This window comes from Panthera onca, chromosome D3 (assembly GCF_046562875.1).
Source record: "Panthera onca isolate mPanOnc1 chromosome D3, mPanOnc1 haplotype 2, whole genome shotgun sequence".
Classification (NCBI taxonomy): Eukaryota; Metazoa; Chordata; class Mammalia; order Carnivora; family Felidae; genus Panthera; species Panthera onca.
In genome coordinates this window covers 34,795,042-34,816,977 of record NC_138350.1, presented here as the reverse complement: position 1 = coordinate 34,816,977, position 21,936 = coordinate 34,795,042, and the positions used below count along the sequence as shown (strand labels likewise).

The following is a 21,936-nucleotide window of genomic DNA, read 5'->3' as shown; positions in this document are numbered from 1 at the left end:
TAGCTTAGCTCTTTCACAGAATTATGAAACACATATCTTAGAAATCTTACGCAGGAACGATTTTATCAAATAGCTGGCATTGCATCACAAATATCTTGGTGTGTTACCTTTCTCAGAAACTTCCTCTTCACTTTCCATTAATGCTTATTGTATATTTGGGTGGCAGCCTTAATTAGCTGAAGCCCAACCTTGAACCTGGTATAAAGTTTAACACTTTATAGCACAGTCCAGCTCCTGATCCCAATTTTGGAATTATTGTAAGGCTTGCCCAAAAGAGATGAACTTGGAAGGGTTCAAATGCCCTTAGCCTAAGGAAAAGGAAATGGTGGAGCCATTTTATTCCTGCTTTTTTGTAAGAAAGCCAACAAGCTGATCTTAAAGAGATTGAAACGTTGGCCTTTTTCATTGAAATTGACCTATGCTTAACAGATATATAAGCTAAAAGGTTGCATAATTGGGCCCCTGGCACAGAAGTTTCCGAAAAGTCTGTATCCAGGAAGACTTTCACCCAAAGACCTCTAAACGAACCAGAGAATCTTGATTCCATTCTTAACCTGATTAGGATCATCTTTTTACCCAAAACATTGCCCAGCAAGGGCCACCGCGGGAAGAAAAAGTAACACAAGTAACTTTAAAGCATTCTTTCAGGATGGCTCACTAATATTATTACCTTTGATATGGAGGATGGAAATCGCTCCTAGAGATTAAGTGGCTCTCTTAGGCAACGTTTCAAAACAAAACAAAACAACAACAAAAACCTGGGTAGAATATAATGTCAGAATTTAAATATCTTGGCTCGGTTTGTCCAGCCTTGGGTGGGACAGACCTGGATTGCAGTCTGTGTTCTGCACTTCCTAGCAGAGAGAGCCTGGCAGTTCCTTAGTTGCTGCGTGTTCTGGTTCCTCGTCTGTAACAGGGAACGTGACGGTATGCACCCAGCACTGATGCAAGAAGCAGGTAACAACATCATGCAGGTGAATGATCAGCATACCTGATCTTAGCACACCCTCTGACCCATTAGAAGCAATTAGAATTACTCTTCATTACTGGGTTTGGGGCTTGGGGTTTTTGTTTGTTTTTGTTGTGAAAAGTTGATAAGCATCAGGCCCATCTGGGTCTTGAGAAGTTTTTTCTTGGACATCAATCGTTGGCGTTGTGCACCAATGGCCGAGAGCTAGTCTGGCCTCTTGCCATATCACATGCTGCTCCTGGGTGATTATAATAACGAGTATCAATGACATTGATTCTGTGGACTCTCCTGCTCCCTTTGGCCACCTTCATCCCAAAGCAGTTTTTGAACTCCTGCCATGATGATTAATATTCTACTGGTATAACAGCACATTATGTTGATCACTCTGACCCAAATGTGCATGAAAACATTAAGGCTTAATTTTATTTAATCTGATATTTGCTAATGGCAGCAAGTACTTATTTCTAGAGGAACCAAAATTTTAGTCTGCAAAAGGACTATTAATGTGACCTGCTTTCGAGGACCACAAAGTTCCGGTCCTCATGTTGTCAGAGGCATTTAGTGTGGGGCTAAGAACCCTACAGGCTGGCTACATTCACAAAGTGGGGTTTGTAGGGAGCTATCCATTACATACAAGAATTGATTATATAGTTTTCTGCTTTTTCTTCCACGAGCATGAGATGACTACTCAGACTGGATCAAACCTCTTACCATTAGGTTATGCTTAAAATGCTTAGACTTAAAAAACAGTGATTGTTTTTTTGAGAGAGAGTGAGCAAGCCATGAGTAAAGGAGAGGGGCAGAAAGAAAGCGAGAAAGAGACAGAGAGAGAATCCCAAGCAGGCTCCATGCTGAGTGTGGGGTTCCATGTGGAGCTCGATCCCATGACCCTGGGATCATGACCTGAGCTAAAATCAAGAGTCAGACACTCAACTGACTGAGCCACCCAGGAGCCCAAAAGTAGTAATGTATATATTTTTTAAATTTAAAATCCAAAGATGAAAATCCCAAACGAATCTACCATAAAATATAAATACATTTTTTCAAACAAATTCTGTACTCAGAAGGATGTGTATTTCTGAAACAAAAAAATCACAATACCTCTTCTCACTCACCTGTGCTTACATAATTTTTAAGTACTTTTGGTGTCAGGTTGATTTATTATAGTTATTTATTATAGTTGTACATATATCCTGAGCAGCTCGCTGAGTATAGTGGTAATTTTCTTACATTCAGGTGGTTGGAAGGAATGTGTAGGATTTTTAGAAGGTTCTCTAGTGGCTGAATCTTGAAAATGTTAACTGAACTGTGTACCCTTCATGGCTTCAGTCTCAGGGCTACTAAAGTAAAAACTGGTGTTCAAAGAGAGAATAATGAAAGACCAATAAACGGTAACAAATAGGCCTTTCCACCCAATTGAAAGTCTACCACATATAACTTCAGACAACTTACAGGGAAAACTGGGGAGTTTTCAGCAATAAATTTGCTAATGTTAAGGAGTTTCTCTTTTCTTTTTTTTAAATGTTTTTATTTTACTTTTGAGAGAGAGTGAGAGAGAGAGAGAGAGAGAGAGAGAGCGCGCGGGGGAGGGGCAGAGAGAGAGGGAGACAATCCAAAGAAGGCTCCAGGCTCTGAGCTGTCAGCACAGAGCCGGATGCGGGGCTCAAACTCACAACCCGCGAGATCATGACCTGAGCCCAAGTCAGAGACATAACCGACTGAGCCACCCAGGAACCCCAGGAGTTTCTCTTTTCTAACTCAACTTCATTTAAATCCAAACATATAGCCAAAGTATCTTAAATTCTTCCCAAATGTGGCTGACCATTTTTATCTATGTGCACATGTGTTTAGGGGATTAACTAGTTTTAGAATCACGACCGACTCTCCACGTGATGCAGGAGAGCTGGGAGTAGTGAGCGTCCTGCTGCCCTTGGCATGAGAGGTTTATCAAGCAGGGGGGATTTGCTCTGAGAATAAGGGGTCCTGTGTTCCCAAAGTCGAGATGGTCTGCATCCAGACAGAACTGAGAGAGCTTTAATTCTACCTGCCTCATAAATGCACCAAACAAGATTGCCCGGAGACAGTCTGGAAGCTCATGATGCACTTAGTGTTTTCTGCCCAACTGGAAGAGAGGAGCTCATGGGGCTTTTATTATCCAGGTACCATAATTGATTCAGGATTTAATGCACTTAGACAAACCTTTCTGGTATAGTGTCCGTGCCAAAATGTACTAGGATAGCCAGCATGGTTTTGAAATGTGCCTTCAAAGGGCAGGGTGGATTTTAGAAAATATAAAATCTCTAAGTTAGGTGTAAGCAGATTAGGGATAAAAATCCCACTTTCATTTATGAGACCTGTTTGCGTACTTCCCACAGGCTGAGCACTGTGTGAAACACTGGAAATCAGGAGTGGGTAAGGTTTTGTCTCCCGCCCGCCACCCCTGTACTTTACCGTGGCGGTGGAGTGAGTAGGAGCGGCAGGAGAAAACCAGTAGGTGCCATGGTTATTCATGCTGTTGGTGCAGCAGAAAGGAGGGGCACAGTGATTCTATCTCAGAGGACCATGAGGAAGCCTTCACGAACAAGTTAAGCGTTCACTTTTGGCTTTGTTTATGAAAGCTCAGCATGCCCTTCCCCACATGGCCATACTGATCCATACAAGCCACACAGTATGACCACGCTGTGCTTATAAGAGACACAGAGCCTATTTTTTATTCCCTTCTGGTTCAGTGGCTGGTATTAAAATGACAGAATATGTTGGTGAGTGTTCAGATCTTGCTAGATCTGCATCCCCAGTCACAGCTTTGGACGTCTGAAGTCACATGTAGCGTCCTCGCAGCCCCGGGTTCCCCGTGGCCTCCTGCAGCTTCCTCCCTTCTGCTTCTGGGCCTGGAGGACCAGCCTGAGTGCCAGCCTCCCTCCTATTCCGACAGGCCCTTAGGAGTCTTAGCCCCAGGAGCCTGACAGCCGGCAGCAGGGGGACCCCCTGGCTGCGTCCCACTAACCGTGCAGACTTCGCAACTGCTCTGCATACGCCCACCGCAACAGCCCCTTGGACACAGCCCGGCACCCCGTTGATGCTAGGCTCCCCTCCTCTTCGGACCTAAAGAAAACCCTGGCACGAACTGGCAGACCCGACTCCATGTTCCCCCCTGCAGGTGGTGGAAAACCAGCAGCTGTTTGGTGCGCTCAAGACCCTGCTGGAGGACCTGCACGCAGAGCTGCGGGAGGACGAGCATGCGCGGCGGCGGCTGCAGCAGCAGTACGCCAGCGACAAGGCCGCCTGGGACGTGCAGTGGGCGGCGCTCAAGTGCCGCCTGGAACAGGTACCTGCCCGCGGGGTCTCCCCTGCCCCAACTGTGGGGCCTCCGTTGTCTGGGCCAGGTGGGGAGAAGGCACAGTACCTCGGATCCAGGGTGGTCCTTGTCCAAAGAGATCATCGACTCCGAGGCGAAAGCCTGGAACAGCTGCAAGCTCGCTCGGTCGCTCACTCTCTCTCCTTAAAATTCCCAGCCTTGGGGCGCCTGGGTGGTTCAATCCGTTAAGCGTACAACTTCAACTCAGGTCATGATCTTGCAGTTTGTGGGTTCTGTGCTGACAGCTGGTAGCCTGGAGCCTGCTTCAGATTCTGTGTCTCCCCCTCTCGCTGCCCTTCCCTGCTCACGCTCTGTCTCTCTCTGTCTCTCAAAAATAAACATTAAAAAAAGTTTTTTTTTAAATTCCCGGCCTTGCCGAGACACCTTCGTCCCCCTTCCCAGTCCCTCTCCCGAGAAGGAAACACAGTCTCCACTGAACGCCTTTGGCCAGTAGCATTTATTTTCCCATTCTGCACTGAACGAGGCGGTACTTAGCCCCATCGAAGGATGGCCCAGCATGAAGTGGTGATCAGAACACGCTGACACAGTTCAGACAGGAACAAAGAAAATGCAGATTGTGGCTTAGTTATCTCTGGAAAAGGAAAACATGTGCATTCCTTTAGATTTCTCCAAATACTGAAAAGAGCTTGTAGACCTTCCACTACGTGCCCTGGAGGTCTGATCAGTTTCCGTGTCCTTATCTCCCCTGGAGGAAATGGAGGCCCAGAGGAAGTGTCGGGTCTCAGATCATGGAGCCTTCAGTGCTCAGAGAACAGGGTCCTGCCTGCACCCTCCCAACAGAGCAGAGACTCTTTGGAGATTTTAGACCAGGGCCATGGTTGTTAAGGTCAGACTTCTCCAGAAACATTCTTTTCTTAAGTGTTTTCTCCCTGGAAATCCTTAAAAGCAATGTCACCTCCTGCCCAGGGTCTGCTCGCTCAGGTTGTTTCTCCAGATCTCTTCCAGCCCCTTGATCATCATGGGAGGAAATCTGTGCATCTTTGATAATCTACTTTCTAGGCCCTATTTTGAGGCAAATCTTAAACTAATTAAAATTTTATATGAATTGGCCAAGTCATGAAAGACAAAGAAATTTTCCCAGAATGGAGACATCTTCCAAATGGCCTTGATAAGAGATGAAAGGACCTGTCATGTCAAAAGCAAACAGCTTCCCTGGTACCCACAAGTTCAAATGCATTGCCAGCTGGCCCAAGGGAGCATCGCTATCAGGTTCATAGCCCTAGGTAGAGCAGAGACACAGCCTTCTCTGCAGAGGAAGCAGCAAAGCATAGCAAAACCAAAGCACCAGGCCAGGCTGGCGGAGCTGCTGACCCAGTTATGAATCCTGTCTACCTGCCCGGTAGGAGATTCTTACTAGATGCTCTGGTTTATCTGAGTGCACAGCCTGAAGCGTCCGCAGTGGAGGAAAAATGAGTAAGGATGCTCTTTAAGCCTATTTTAAAATATGTTTGTGGGGGAGAAAGCTAAATATTTTCAAAGATGTAAGTGTAGGTGTAGCTAAAGAAAGGAGGCCTAATCTTTGAGATGAGCCAATTTCAAAATATTTCATCTTTGTTTTAGAGAAACCTGGCATCCACCCACACGTGTGCTACACATAAAGCCTCTAGAAAAGTCAATAACACTGAGAAATAAAAATAGGACTTCAAACCTAGAAGCAAGGCGGTACTAGGTAAAGATTCATCTTCCGCCCAAATCGTTGAAGAAGTTTCTGACACATTTGCAGCCCAGGAAGCAGTGAATGCAGGCCGAGGATGGTTCACTTATAATCCCCCCATCTTTACTCTCTTCTACTTAAAAGCAAAACAAGTGAATTCTATCAAAAGTTAAGTATTTTCTCTCCGTGAAGGCCATGTGGTGTCAATGCCCAAGTCTGTGATTCCTTCACTTAACTCCCAACTCAGACCTTGTTCTAGATGCCATCAAATAAGATGTTTCTTGAAGGGGCTGTCAGTGCAGTGGGAGACCCAGACAAGGGTGGCAATTTGTAATAGTGTGATAAGTGTCCCATGAGGCCTATATGCAGTGCTGCCGGGGGGGGGGGGGGGAGGGATGCAGAGCCCACACCTCAGCCTGAGGTTTCAGGGAGGGGGTGTTCATGAAAGTGCTGCTGCTTAGCATGAGTCTCGGAAGATGAATAAGAGTGGGTACATGGGAAAAGAGAGAAAGGATGTTTCAGACAAAAAAAGGCACAGTGAAGAAAGGAGCATAGTACATCTGAGGAGCCGCACCTAGTCAGGTTATGAGGGAGAGGAAGAATGTGCAAAAGATTGAAACAGAAATCCAGACTGTATCACGGAAGTAAAGCATTTTGGATTTACCTTTGCCAAAGATTGTCCCGACTTCAAGGAGGAGGATGGATTAGAAGCCCAGTAGAATTGAATAGAGTAACATGGTTCCATCCATAAAATCCGGGGGTCTGTCGAACTGGAATGGGGAAAACATTCACTAATCTTTTGCTAAAATGTATCATGTTCTGCAGCAACAGTAAACTTCCAGTTCCTTCCTCCTGTCCTCTGCTGTTGTTGCCCCAGTTTACTTCTACACGTTCTGTAAACACACATCACGTTGCAACTGTTTTTGCTTTAGGCACTCAGTAATACTTTAAAGCAATTAAGGGGCGCCTGGGTGGCTCAGTAGGTTAAGCGTCCGACTTCAGCTCAGGTCATGATCTCACAGTTTGTGAGTTCGAGCCCCGCGTCGGGCTCTGTGCTGACAGCTCGGAGCCTGGAGCCTGCTTGGAATTCTGTGTCTCATCCTCTCTCTGCCCCTACCCCACTTGTGCTCGGTCTCTCTCTCTCTCTGTCTCTCAAAAATAAATAAATAGATAGATAGATAGATAAATAAATAAATAAATAAATAAATAAATTTTTAAAAAGGGGAACATGAGTTTGGGAGCACCTGGGTGGCTCAGTCGGTTGAGCATCCGACTTCGGCTCGGGTCATGATCTCACGGTTCGTGGGCTTTGCACTGACAGCATGGAGCCTGCTTCAGATTCTGTCTCCCTCTCTTTCTGCCCCTCCTCCACTCGTGCTCTCTCTCTCTCTCTCTCTCTCTCTCTCTGTCTCTCTCTCAAAAATAAACATTTAAAAAATGTTTTTAAATAGGGGAAACGTGAGTTTTTATTTGTACTTCTGTCATTTCCAGTGTTCTTCATTTTTTGTGTGTATAAGTAAGAGTGTCTCTTAGTATCGTAATCCTTCTGCCTGAAAACTTCCTCTATCATTTCTTGAAATACAGGTCTGCTGGCAATGATTTTTTTTTATTTTAATTTGTTTAAAAAGCATCTTTGCCTTAGTTTTGAAAGATATTGTTGCTGAGCATTGAAGTCTGTCGAGGTTGACCCTTTCCCCCTTCAGTCCTTTAAAGATGTTGTTCCATCATCCTCTGACTCAAATAGTTTCAGAGGAGAGGTCAGCTGTCATTCGTGTCTGTGTACCTCTGGGTGTGGTATGTTTTTCTGTCTGCCTCCAAGGTTTCCTGTTTGGTGTTGAGCAGTCTGAATATGATATGTCTAGATGGAAGTTTGTTTTTTTGTTTTTTGGTTTTTTTTTTTTAATGTTCATTTAGTTTGAGGGAGTGAGATAGTGCGAGCAGGGGGAGGGGCAGAGAGGGAGGGAGACACAGAATCCGAAACAGGCTCCAGGCTCCGAGCTGTCAGCACAGAGCCTGATGCGGGGCTCTAACCCACGAACCGCGAGATCATGACCCGAGCCGAAGCCGGACGCTCAACCGACTGAGCCACCCAGGCGCCTCTAGATGGAAGTTTCTTTGACTGTTTGTTTTTGGTATTTAATCTCATGGCTGTTTAACGGATATTTATTGTGAACTGGTAGGTCCCACTGCTACTCCATCACCAGTGTCCATACAGGGGCCGAGGACTTAGGGACACGTACCTGCCCTCCAGGAACTCTGCAGAAGGAAGACAAGATAGGGTGGTAACCGAGTCAGGAAGTGGAGCTGAGAAGCAGATGAGAGGAAGCTAAACGGACTCACTGCTTTACATTCCGTGTGACTCTGTCCAATGCTCCTAACTAGGACTTTAAAACTGAAAATTGTTTTTTCCACGAGACTGGTCAGATCTGGGCTGAAACATGTCTCCAGGGACAATATGCAAACGTGCTGAGATGTTCTTCACCTGTTAATACAAGACTGGCCAGGGATTAAGGTCTAAGTCTTTTCTCCTTCCCAGCTGGAAGAGAAGACAGAGAAGAACTTGGGAGAACCAGGCTCTCCCGCCGACAGCAAAGGGGCCTTCAAGAAGGAGAGGGAGACGCACCAGAAGCTCCTCGCCGACAGTCACGGCCTGGTTATGGACCTGCGCTGGCAGATCCATCACAGCGAGAAGAACTGGAACCGGGAGAAGGTGGAGCTTCTCGACCGTCTAGACCGAGACCGGCAGGAGTGGGAGCGGCAGAAGAAGGAGCTCTTGTGGAGAATAGAACAGGTAAGGGAGCACGAACAGGGAAGAGGGTACAGACAACTAAACTGACCTGGAAATCGGAGCACTTAGGGGAAAAAATAGATGAGCCTACTGCGAGGTCCTTACTACATCAGGATGTTCCACGGGCTTCCAAAGGAAGAGGAAAAAATAGCAGAATTTCTAGTGTGGGAGATCCAGACCGGGCCCTGCTAGTACACAGATCTCATTGCAAAGCTTGTGGGTAACTTCCTTGTGTGTATACGTGTGGGAGGTCTGTGGTCAGGGCTTGGGGGGGGGGGGTGGCATTTTAAAAGAAGTTAAAGACTGAACTTGAAAGATGAGGTTATTTCAGGTCTTATTAGGTGATTCCTGCAAGATGCAAACTACCTTTGAAGTTGGCCACTAAAGATGTGGTCACAGTCACGGCTCCAACTTGAATGGAATTGCTGTCCATTAGGAAAGAAATTGCTGAATCAAGTTGGAAATCAGGCTGTTTGCACCTGCTGTGGATCTTGCTGAGCTGTGATTAGGTAGGACCGTAGTCGGAGAGGGAGCTGGTAGTTCATTGCCTTCAGCTAAACAAATGATTCCAACACCCAGATGAATTCAGCGGGGGATGGGGAGTTGTTTTTCTACCTTCCAGATAATAGAAAATATGTCTACATTGCGTCAGACTTAGGATGGTTTGCATAGTTGGGGTCATGCCTGAGTGATGCACAAATTAAATTTTCTCATTAAACTGATGAAGGCTTGGAATTCTTCCCTGGATGGAGTTTTACATAGCGTATGTGTATTTTTTTATTTATTCCAGCCAGGCACACTTATAAATTTATGAAGCCTCAAGGAAACGTATTAATCAATAGGAAACCAAGTTCAGGAAAAATAACATTACTCTATTACAAATACCCATACTGCTGGCATTTATGTGGGAGCCTTTTGAAAACTGTGCTCTATCATTCCAAGATGTGGTACCTGTGTTATGCAGGTGCAATGGCCAGGGTTAGTTTCTGTATACTGTCTGGGAGAGAGAGAAGGTGAACGAGCTAAAAAAAGAAAAAAAAAAAGCCAGGAGCCCCTGGCTCAGAAAGCGTTGAGAAGAGGGGCACCTTGGTGGCTCAGTCGGTTGAGCACCTGACTTCGGCTCAGGTCATTATCTCATGGTTTGTGGGTTCAGCCCCCGAGTCGGGCTCTGTGCTGATAGCTCAGGGCCTGGAGCCTGCTACGGATTCTGTGTCTCCCTCTCTCTCTGTCGCTCCCCCACTTGCACTCTGTCTCTCTCTATCTCAAAAATAAATAAAAATATTTTAAAAAAAATTTTTAAAAAGCGTGGAGAAGAAAGCACAGTGCAGATAAAAAGGAGCAACAGTTCCTCCCAGATCTGATTACTCACACAACCGAGCCACCATACTGATATCTGATGTGGCTCCTTTCAAAATTCCCCAAATTCTATCAAAGGAAAGGTGACCACTTCCTGTTTGGCCTAGAAATGCATCGTTTGAGAAGAATCTTCTGCATTAAATCCCCTGTGCGCCTGTGCTCTGCTGAATGGATCAGCTGTTAGGTAGAAGTGGCAAGAGCAAAAATAGCATGTATTCTTGCAAAACGGTCATTGATTTATCACATCCAGCTTCAGCTAACCAGGATCTCCGTAACTCCAGGCACCTTGTTACCGGAGAGGTTCCCTCTTGGCCTTCCCTCCAGGAGCACTCACTGTGTCCCACCTGTACCACAGTAAGGCCGTCAGGATCCCTGCCATGGCCCCTCTGGGGTCCCCTTTGGCTGTGAGCTATGGGCTCCTTGGTCTTTGCATTGCTGCTTTTTAGAAGTCACACCCTGACTATCATTTAAACAAGCTGTTAGGGTTTTACTTGGGGGAAGGAAGAATTCCTAGTGAGGGAAAATATAGTAAGACATCTGATGATATTGAGCTTTTGAAGAGTTCGTGACCAGAGAAGTGCAGGTGCCCCATGTTAAGAAACTGTATTTTGAAAGATAAAAGCGGGCATGTGCTTGCTGAACCCCATTTCCGACTCATGTCCGTATTCCGTGTCGGGACCGCAGCAGTCCTACCAAGCCGACAGCCTCAGAACTTCAGTCCTCAAGGTTAACGTCTCTGAACGTAATGGATTCAAGACACATGGGTTCCAGGCAGTCATCTGTTCCTGAAATCTGTGTGGTGGCTCCCACCGGCTTTGTACAATGATCTCACTGCTGTTTTTAGAAGAGGATTTGTTGCCAGTGAATGATGCTTCAGATATGCGGTTGTGGCTTTCAAAAATAAATCTGGCCTTTTCCCACAAATAGTCAGCATTTTAAAAGACAATTTTATAAACCTTGGTACCCAATCCTGAAAATTAGATAAAGCAGTTATAGGCATTCTCCGTAAAAGAGGAAAGTGACTGAAGTGTGTGTATGTGTGGAAGTTTTGTTTATCATTCATTGAATTTTTAGCCCCGCATTCCATAGATACACAAGAAATAGAAGTGAACATTCTTCATAACGTATGCTCTTGACATTTGACTACTTGGTGAGCCACGTAACCTTGACTGTGATCACCCTAACACAGTTGGTGAAGGAAGTGACACTAAATCCATTTTCCACTTTCAGAACACATGCTTCATACTCGTCCGGTGTCGTTAAATTCCGACATAATTTCTGTGCCACATGAGGCATTTTATATGATGGATGACTGTGGGAATGTGGTTAAGGTCATATAACACATATCATCTATCTTATCAACGTCTCTTGTCCCGGTCCAGATTTGACTGGGTGATAGTTAACTTTTATGGAGTCACACTACATTTCTCCTTAGAATTAAGTTCCCAGTTAACACGCAGATGATATAGGACCCGCCGCTGTACTAAAGACCTAAAAGAAGGACCCTGTGTCGTTCCGTTCTCCTTCCAGTAACTTCCTTAAATCAGCCGCTTCTACGCCCTGAAAGGCCATTCTTTTAAAACCTGCTCACAAAGTGACCTTTTTTTTCCTTTGACCGTTTGGGTAAGGTGACACCTTTGAAGGTTTATTGTTTCCTGTATTACTTGAAATGCAAAGCTTTTCCGTTTTTTATTTGCACTAAAAGTTGTCCTGCTGCAGGATTCTAAGTACAGTAGGTGCTGATGGCTCGTTTGAAATGACTCTCCTAGGAAACCCGATCCTTTTAAGGACCCATTATTCTATTACAACACCCCAGAGGCATCTTACAGCAGATACCTCCAGCTAAACCCATTCCAGTTCATTTTTAGGAAACCTAACACTTCCCAGCTTTAGTATACATTGCTTCTGGCCGCCTGGGTTTATTTTTGAATTCCCACTTTGCTGAGTTAGAATGTGCTGGTTCAGAGCTCTCCTCCTTAGTCATTCTTTCCTCCCCTTCACACACACCCGCGGAGCACATTTACAGCTTCGAATGTGATTCTTGTGTTTTAATTCTCACCCAGAATAGCTTAGGGATGATCACGTGTTGAAACTCAATTGCGCTGACATGCGTTAGATGAATAAAAAAAAGCTTTCCTTTTTTGTTGTTTTGTTTGTTTGTTTGTTTGTTTTTTGGTTTTGGGTTTTTTTTTGTTTTTGGGTTTTGGGGTTTTTTTGTTTTTGTTTTTTGTTTTTAAAGAAAACATTAGCATCTTTAAGAGAACTGAGAAGAATTGTGTCTTAGGGTTGAGAGCACAGGGGCGTAGCTGAAACCCAGAGCGATTGGCTTGTTGGCTAATTCAGCTGTGACCCGGCGTCAGACTCTTAACATTTAAGCTCTGGCTACTTGCATCTCCATCTTTCTCAGAAACTGAAGATAATCCACCGCCTCAGAAATTACTAAAAATGAGGAAGAGTCCCCTTGTCCCCATTCTCAAACGTTGACTTTGTTCCTGACGATGCAGAAGCCACACATACCTCCTGCTCATGGATGAAGGCTTCAGTGAGGACCCAGAGGTGTAGCTGGTGAAATGGGCTGTTAAAAAAAAAAAAAAAATTTAATGCTTCCAAGGGAGTTTTGGAACTTCTTGGCACCCTACTTGAGGACTGGAAATCTTCCTTCTTTGGAAAATCCAAATGTCACTTTCGCCCTTCAGATAGTTTTCTTGTTCAGAACAGCAGCCAACGTGGTAAGAGCGTGTGAGCAGGTCACCCAGTAAAGACCCCGGTGGAGACGTGTAGGTGGAAATATCCTCAGGCCTCAGTTACGCTTTCTCTACCTGTTTTGGAAGGAAGGCGGTGAGGAAAGCTCCAGAGAGTCCAGGGGGGAGCCGTCCATTAGGGCTTCTCCAGGGAGTGAGCACCATTTCTGCACACCATTTCTCTGCCTGTCACTGTGAGTTCACATTGACTCCCTTCCTAAGTGGCTCCAGGTTGTTAGTTCTAATGCCGTAAATAGGCAAGACGTGTATCAGTGCACCCAGGCCCGAGCAAGGTCAGTGGTGGTCATCTTGCTGACAAGCATTGAGTTGCCCAATGGGCCTGGCCCCTGGTGGGCTCGCCTTTCTTGTGGCCCCTCCACAGCAGGAAGCCGTGCTGTCCCCATTTTACAGATGACGACACTGAGCTGAGGAAACCAGCAAGGCACAGGACAATGGCTCCAACTCAGACCTCCCTAACTCCAGGGGTTCCCGAGTTTCTCAAGTCAGGCAAAAAAAAAAAAAAAAAAAAAGGATGGCTCTAAAGTATGTGGCATATTTTTCTTGTTTTCAGTCAGATCTGATCTTTAATCGACTTTATAGCTAAGCTTTAACCCTCTCAAGCAAAGTGGAAGTTACTTTTGACACCCAGTGGTTACAACCCAGTTCGATCACTTAGGTTACATAGGGGACCCATCCTAAATGACAGTATTATAATTAGGAAACCTGCTGGTTAGGAAAATCAAATTCACCCTCAGAAATTTGCTGCCACTGATGGTTTTCCATTGAGTGTTCCTTAAGTTCTGAAGGTATAAAGGGAGTTCTAAATATGTCACTTAACAGTGTTCAATTTTTTAAATAAATGTATAATTTCCTGTGAGCAGTTCGCCAAGTTATATCCAGTACTCCAAGTTACACATAGGAATATATATATTCTCGTCAGAAGGAGTTGGCTTGTGTGTATAGTTAATGCAGATTTTCCAGTCCGGATAAAATTGTGATTTTTTTTTTTAAATAAAAGCATCTGTAATATCGTGTTACTTTTGGAATTAAGGTCAGACCTTTAAGAACATATACTTCTCATAGTCTTTCCAGTGGCCCCAAATGTAATTCCAAACTGGGGAGAAGCAGTGGTCTTAGGGAGAGCAACAGAGGGAAAGGTGAGGCTAACTGCTTTCATTTTTAAAACGCTCAAGTTGCAGAAAGAAAACAGCCCCCGGAGAAGTGGCAGCTTCCTCTGTGATCCAAAAGAAGGCAACATCCGCCCCTTTGCCCACCCGGGAAGCCCCCGTATGCCCCGCCCCTTGGGGATGTGGCCCTGCGCAGACACAGACTCTACCCCATTTGAAGACCGGCCGCTGTCCAAGCTGAAGGAATCGGACAGGTGTTCAGCACGGGAAAATCTCTACTTGGACGCCTTGTCCCTGGATGACGAGCCAGAGGAGCCTCCGGCCCGCGGGCCCCAGCGGGAGTTCAGGAACTGCCTCCCCCAGGTCGGCTTGGGATTTGGGGTCCGGTTAACTGCTGCAGGACCCCGGGGGTTGTCAGGAAACCTGGCCGTGGGGTCTGCAGGCTCAAAGGCTTTGCACATCGCAGCCTCTGGGTTGAGTACACAGGAAACGTTCACAATACCAAGAGCTTGGCTTGGTAATCCTGACCCCAGGCTCCTAGCATGTGCTGTGTTCAGGTGCACTCTGCCACCGCGTCTCGGGTTTGAATGTGCAGGACTGTGTCCTCTGTGAATGAACGGTCTCCCACGTGAGCAGGTCCAGTGAAACACAGGAGGAGACAGTTCAATCTGGGAACTATAGGTCTTCAGCCTCTCTTTAAATCATAGCAGCCTTCTGATTCTAAACTTGCTGGTAGCAGTAAAATCTGTTCTAAAGAAAGCACTCACGTTGGGAACTAGTGAGTGTCACTAAACAATGACATACTATAAATTCTTGCTCTGTGCAAAGGGGAAGAAAAATCCAACACTTAGAAGCCATGCGTCAATTAGATCAGCAAATCTATGAGGTAAGCACTGGGCTGAAATTTCCCCGGTGCAGCATCAGGTTTTTCTGGTTACCCCTTTTCAAAACCTAGGTTTTAAAACCGGGTTTGATTTTAGGAATTAGTACTCGTGGGTCAGTTTAAGAGTTGCTGTACCTGTCATTGAACCTGTCCCAAACACTTAACAGACTTCAAAGAGTTCTCGTCAAGTAGTGTTGAAATGTGGGTCAGTCACACTTGAGTCAGGTGTCTGTGAGGTCAAGTATCTTCTCAGCGGTATGTAGCCAGGTGGCATGACATCACCAATATGCCACCCTGTTTGATCTATCAGCAACCCCCACAGTGCAGCCGCACAGCAGAGAGAAAGCAGACCAGGGTCAGGAGCCTGCCCTGTCCCAGCTCCAGAGTGACCGTGGCCCCACATTGATGGGTACAAAGTGGGAGTCGTTGTAAGTTCACCTCTCATTCCGAATGGCCATGCTCACAATCAAGAAAGTGCTCACGCCTAAGGAGGTTGCATCAACTTCTACAGTGAGGCTTAGCCCAAGGGACATCAGTCTCCTAACTTCCTCTCTTGGGGCCCGATCTTCCCTTCGCCCACCTCCTCCTCTCTCTCTCTCTCTCTCTCTCTCTCTCTCTCACACACACACACACACACACACACACACACACACACACACATTCAGATGTATTCAGGTCATTACAAAAGCCAGCTTTGAAATTTACGTAGTTAGAAGTCCTTTGAGGAAGCGCAGAAGAGCCACTTCCTTCACGGTGAAGTTTAAAGCCAGTTTTTCTCACACACGCGGGCTCCTCCCTGGACTGCAGGAGCTCCAATCCCTCATCACCCTGTGGGTTCTGGTTTTATTGTCGTACCTCGAAGGGCTGGGGGGCAGTAGCTCTCCTGACCGAAATTTAGCACATCGAAGGTGCCTGGGCAGCCAGTATTAACTGATTCAGACGATCTTATTTCTTCTTTATAGGAAGAAGAAAATCACAAGGGAAATCTTCAAAGGTAAGTAAGCTTGATGAAAACAGTAGTTAGGCTACTGGAATGAAAACCTCTTGGTCTTAAAACTCTCTCTTGTCACTGCAGTCGTGATAACACGGTCTTCAAAATGACTTAAAGTAAGACTTCTGAATAACTAGTGGCTTTATTATTATTGATTTCATCAATATGGTTCTTTTCTATCATTCACCACGGAAAAGCCAGAGACATGCTGTACTTGTGTGGGCATTAGTGTCATGGTGAGAACGGTTACAGGTGTGTGTTGTGTATAGAAAGGAATGTTGTGTTCAGTGGGTTTGGAAAAGTCCACAGAAACCCCTCTCTTGTCATTTAGTCTGGAAAGCCTCCCTCTTGATGTGCTGTGAGACATTTTATATACCGTGCATTTAAAGCTCTCCCAGGAGGATTTATTAAGATACTTCCTGGCCGTTGGGGCGCCTGGGTGGCTCAGTTGGTTAAGCGTCCAACACTTGATCTCAGCTCAGGTCTTGATCTCAGGGTCATGAGTTCAGGCCCCTCATTATTGGGCTCTTTGCTGGGGGTGGAGCCTACTTAAAAAAAGAAAAAAGAAAAAAGATATTTCCCAACAGTGAACTTTGAAGTAAATACAAAGTAAGTGATGTTGGTGACGTTAGTTATGATATATTTTAGGTCATACAGGTGGTAGGATGTATCTGAAACAACACATCCAAGCAAAATTTGTTTATTTTTAAACATTAAAAATACACAACTGTGCGGAAAGTACAAAGATTTCCCGTACACAGCCCCCGCCCCCAGCCCCACACACGCGCTTTTTCTTTATAGATGAATACATGCTATTTCCACCACAGGAAACTTCTCCCCAGGGCAGTTCTCAGTTTCCAGATATCCTCATCCCTGGTTTTCCTGTAAACTTCGAGTCCATGAATTATTGCCTCCTTCGCATTTTGCCCTGTATCAGTTCATCCCAAACCATCCAAGACCACGGAGGTGCCTTTCTGTCCTTCAGGCTCTGTCTCGTCCGGTCATTCTCGGACAGTCCAGGGCCGCATTCGAGAGTGAGAGCCTGGTTTCACATGCACTCCTGCCTCTCACTGGCTCTGTGCCTTGGGGTGCGTTAGGTAACTGCCTTGTGCCTCAGTTTCCTCATCTGTAAACAGGAGGTGTTTCAATTTCTTTACAGCTTAAATGTGTTACTACACGGAAAGCAATGCCTGGCACAGACTTAAGAGTCACAAAGTTCAGCTACCTTCACAGAGCTCCTCCCTGCCCAGGAGCTCTTAGATTTTATCTTATTTTTTAAGTGTTTTTTTAAAAAATTTTTTAAGGTTTATTCATTTTTCAGAGAGGAAGAGAGCATGGGGTGGGGGGTAGGGACGGGGTGCAGAGAGACAAGGAGACACGGAATCCCAAGCAGGCTCCAGGCTCTGAGCTGTCAGCACAGAGCCCAACACAGGGCTTGAACGCACAGACCGTGAGATCATGACCTGAGCTGAAGTCGGATGCTTAACCGACTGAGCCACGTAGGTGCCCCTAAAAGTTTATTTTTTTTTTTAGTCATCTCTACACCCAACATGGGGCTTGAACTCGTGACCCCGAGATCAAGAGTCGCATGCTCTTCCTACTGAGCCAGCCAGGCTCCCCTCTTACTTTTTATCTCAATTGCTGTTGTTAATTTCAAAAGTCATGCATACTTGAAAAAGTTAACCTTAAAATTAAAACTTAAATAGCACAACACCAGAAATATTATTAAAACTTACACATCAAAATGTCCAAGGTAAGAAAGTCCATGTGTCCTCCCCGTCCTCCCCTTTTCCCTCTTGCTTCTAGCGGTTTCGTGTCTTCCCTCCATACTTTGTTCTGTGTGCCTTCACACACTGGAGTGTATTCCAGATGTGTTCTGGCTTTATATCTGCTTCACCTTGCCCTCTGCTAAGGCTGGTGCGGCCCCTTTCTCCAGCCACATCACCTCTGTTCCACGATATCCATCCAAACCCTTGAGGCACAAAGTCCCCACACAAGTGCCACTGACTTAACTCTGAGAGTAGTTCCCTTATGGGCAGAAATTGGGGGCTAGACAAGCCATGTCCGAGAAACGCAGAAAGGATTGGGGTTTCAGTGCCTATAGAGTACTTCCGGCCGGCAGTGAGAAGCGTTCTAAAGCTCATTATTAATTCAGCAGCTCCTTGACTTGGCCGGAGGCAAGAAGAGGGAAGTCACACTTACCAGAAAGCTTAATACCCCTAGTGATAAATCAACCCATCCCCTCTTGTTTCTTTTTAGTTTCAATGCTAGTTATAGCCAGCTTTCTGTTATTCACAGGGCCATGGGAGAGTTTATAGATGATTTCTCACACACAAAAAATACCACCCACTTTTGTGTCTAGTGAGAAATAACAAGGTAGAAGACCTACTGCTATCATTTGTAGCCTGCTCTTTTACCCCAGGGTGGCGACCCCAAGAGCATGTGACCCCAGGGTGAGGGCAAAGCCACCCAGAGCTTTACATGTTCTGTGGGCCAGTCCTTGTGGTACATAGACCCCAACTCTGGCCTCACCATCATGCATGGATTTTGCAGTGGGGTGGCCCACATACTCTCCACCTGGGACCCGTTGGGCAGCACCTGTGCTGGTCTAGAACCCTAGGGATTTAAACTTCTGTTCGTGGTGTGCAGATATGAGTATGTCCCATGAGAAAGTGGTCTAGCTGCAGAGGCAGTGAGTCTGCACACTTCTTCCCTCCCCTCTACCCCATCAGGAGGGATTTCCGACCAGGGGGTCCAGGCCTGAGCTGGCAGGCACAGCCAGTCCCAAGCCTCCTTCCTGGACACCACTTCTTTGCCCTGGGGGGTGGGGGTAGGGGGTTGACAAGCTGCCTGAGCACTCTAGCAACCTCCTGTCTTAGCATTTTGGAATCCCCAGCACCTCATACAGGGCCTGCCCGGGCATACAGGTGGCGGTCGGTAAATTCATACCAAATAGAAATATACAGAACGAAAGCACTGATATATTGAGGCATCTACATCCAAATCCACATCGATCAGGCCGCACTTATCCCAAACTGGCTGTTCCTTTAACTCACCTGTCTTTACCCTCCTGGCGTGTGTCTGTGTGTCCGAGGGAGTCTTCCTCTTGTCCAGGAATACGGGAGGGAGCAAGAACAAAAAGCAGGCTTGGCCCTAACGGAGGGAGCAGACGGGGAAGGGACAACTGAACCCTGTTGGTGGATTTGGACAGGACCAGATGGAATTTCTGTTTGAAGTGGTATTTGCAAATTATGTGCACATCTGTCCCACCTTCCACTTCCCTGCTTCCTTCCACATCTTCCGTTTGGCCTCTGCAGATTATGCTTGGTACAGTTGAGCCTTGAACAACACGGATTGAACTACACGGCTCCCCTTAGTTGTGGATTTTTTCCAGTAAAGACAGTATACTACTGTAAATGTATTTTCTCTTCCTCGTGGTTTTCTTTTCTCTTTTTTTTAAGTTTATTTACTTTTGAGAGAAAGAGAGAGAGACAGAGGCATGAGCGGGGGTGGGGCAGAGAGAGGGAAACACAGAATCTGAAGCTCCAGGCTCGGAGCTGCCAGCACAGAGCCCAATGCAGGCTCGAACTCACAGACCTGAGATCGTGACCTGAGCTGAAGTCAGACGCTTAACCGACTGAACCACCCAGGCGCCCCCTCATGGTTTTCTTAATACCATCTTCTCTTCTCTAGTTTCCTTTATTATAAGAATACAGCCTTTAATACATACACAAAATATGCGTTAATCGACTGTTTATCGAGAAGGCTTCCGTTCGACAGTAGGCTATCAGTACTTAGGTTTTGGGAAAGTCCAAAGTTATATGTGGGATGTTGACTGCGTGAGGGCCGGATCCCCTAACCTCCGTGTTGTTGCAGGGTCCCCCGTGCTTCCCAAGAAGCACATCCAGTAGAGGATGAGGCCGGTGGGTGAGCGGGACTTGGGATTATAGCTCTGATGTTGTGGTGTCCACCCCCTGCCCGTATGCCATTAGCTGGTGTGGGATCAGGATGGGGCTGTGTTCCTGTCCTACCACGAGCACCTGCCACAATGCCTAGAATTCTGGAAACTCCTGGTAGGTTAGGAATTGAAGGCACTCATCAGCCAGGTTTCCCTCTTCCTGTGGAGCATCCACAGGCCAAAATGAAACCATTCCAAAGTGGCTTTGGAGCTTAGCTCTGACTTCCCCGGAGCCCAGCCTCCCACTTGTTCCCATAGTATTTGAGGGTCGCCTGTATTAAATTCTGACTAACACAAGGCTTCCGGAACAACTCCAGAGCCACGAAGAGTCCGTTAAACATCCGCAGGGGGCAGCTCAGGAGAGCAGCTAGAAGGTGTCCCAGTCGTTCGGGTGGTGGAGACTGACGCACAACAGGCACCTGTCTGGTGGACAGGACGCGCGTGTCGCCTGTCGCGCGGGGTCAGGGGATGGCGGGTCAGCTGACGCCCTCTTCTCTCCCACTTTTCCCAGGGCTGTGTCCGTGTCCTCCATGTCTGAATTCCAGCGTCTGATGGACGTCTCTCCCTTCCTGCCGGAGAAGGGCCTGCCGGCTGCTGGCAGCAAGGAGGACGTCACCCCGCCCCTGTCTCCTGACGACCTGAAGTACATCGAGGAGTTCAACAGCAAGAGCTGGGACGAGAGGCCCCCGGAGCCCTGGGCAGACAGGACCGAGGGGGGGCGGGCAGGGGACGAGGCCGGCGCCGAGTCTTTCCCCGACTCCTCCTGGTACCTCACCACAAGCGTCACCATGACCACGGACACCATGACCAGCCCCGAGCACTGCCGGAAGCAGCCTCTGAGGAGCCACGTGTGCACCGAGCAGGCCGGGCTGCGGGTGCTGCATAGCCCACCCGCGGTCCGGAGGATGGACAGCATCACGGTGGCAGGCGGCGAGGGCAAGGGCCGCTCGGAGCCCGAGGGCCCGTTTCCCACAAGCAGAGCCAGGGGGGGCACTGGAGACTCAAAGGGAGGCCCCTCAGAACATGTGCTTAGCAGGTGGCCTTGCGCCCCCTCCAGACACCCCCGAGACTACGTGGAGGGAGGGCTGCGCCCCCTCGAGAGTGCCCTCTGCGCCCCCCTGGGTTTTGCGTCCCCCCTGCACGGCCTACAGATGTCCAAGAACATGAGTGATGACATGAAGGAGGTGGCCTTCTCCGTCAGGAACGCCATATGCTCTGGTCCCCCCAAGCCTCCTCTCAAGGACATGGCCTGCCAGACCAACGGGTCCCGGACGACAGGGACACAGACCGTCCAGACCATCAACATCGGCCTGCAGACCGAAGCCCTGCGTGGCAGCGCCATCACCAGCAGCCCCCACAAGTGTCTCACGCCAAAGGCGGGGGGTGGTGCCACGCCCGCGTCATCTCCTTCCCGCGGCCTTAGGAGCAGGCAGGTGGCCCCTGCCATCGAGAAGGTGCAGGCTAAGTTCGAACGCACATGCTGTTCCCCCAAGTACGGGTCTCCCAAGCTGCAGAGGAAGCCCCTCCCCAAAGCTGAGCAGCCAAATAGCAGGACCTCCCTAGGGCTGGCCCAGAAAGGGTGCAGCGGGTCAGCCTGGGCCCGCTCCACCACTACAAGGGAGAGCCCCGTGCACACTGCCATCAACGATGGCCTCTCCAGCCTCTTCAACATCATCGACCACAGCCCCGTGGTGCAGGACCCCTTCCAGAAGGGGACCCGGGCCGGCAGTCGGTCTCGCTCAGCAGAACCTCGGCCAGAGCTGGGCCCAGGCCAGGACACCGGCCCCGATTCCCGGGGACGGTCCCCGAGCCCCATCGGGGCTGGCTCAGAGACGTGGAGGGAGGACGGGGGAGAGGGCACGCCCTTGAGGCAGGACTTATCCGCTCCCCCTGGCTACACACTCACCGAGAACGTAGCCCGGATCCTCCACAAGAAGCTGTTGGAGCATGCCTTAAAGGAGGAGAGGAGACAGGCCCCCCATGGGCCCCCAGGTCTTAACAGTGACAGCCACATGGGAGACACGGTCAAAGCTGAACCAGGGTCCATCGAGGTAATGAGGCTGAGTATTCCAACCCTCACCCTACTAGCTCT

The 21,936-nt window shown here is 47.7% G+C and overlaps 1 protein-coding gene across 6 annotated transcripts in view; it reads left to right on the top strand.

Annotated features, from left to right (window-relative positions):
• Window positions 1–21,936, top strand: part of MTCL1 (microtubule crosslinking factor 1) — a 135,347-nt gene that overhangs the window by 100,475 nt on the left and 12,936 nt on the right. For all 6 annotated transcript variants that reach the window (XM_078435418.2, XM_078435417.2, XM_060613267.3 and 3 more), the window contains 5 exons: window positions 4,128–4,295; window positions 8,537–8,791; window positions 14,079–14,375; window positions 15,858–15,889; window positions 20,356–21,895. In XM_078435418.2, coding sequence (XP_078291544.2) covers window positions 4,128–4,295; window positions 8,537–8,791; window positions 14,079–14,375; window positions 15,858–15,889; window positions 20,356–21,895 — 2,292 coding nt within the window. The remainder of the gene's footprint in view (window positions 1–4,127; window positions 4,296–8,536; window positions 8,792–14,078; window positions 14,376–15,857; window positions 15,890–20,355; window positions 21,896–21,936) is intronic.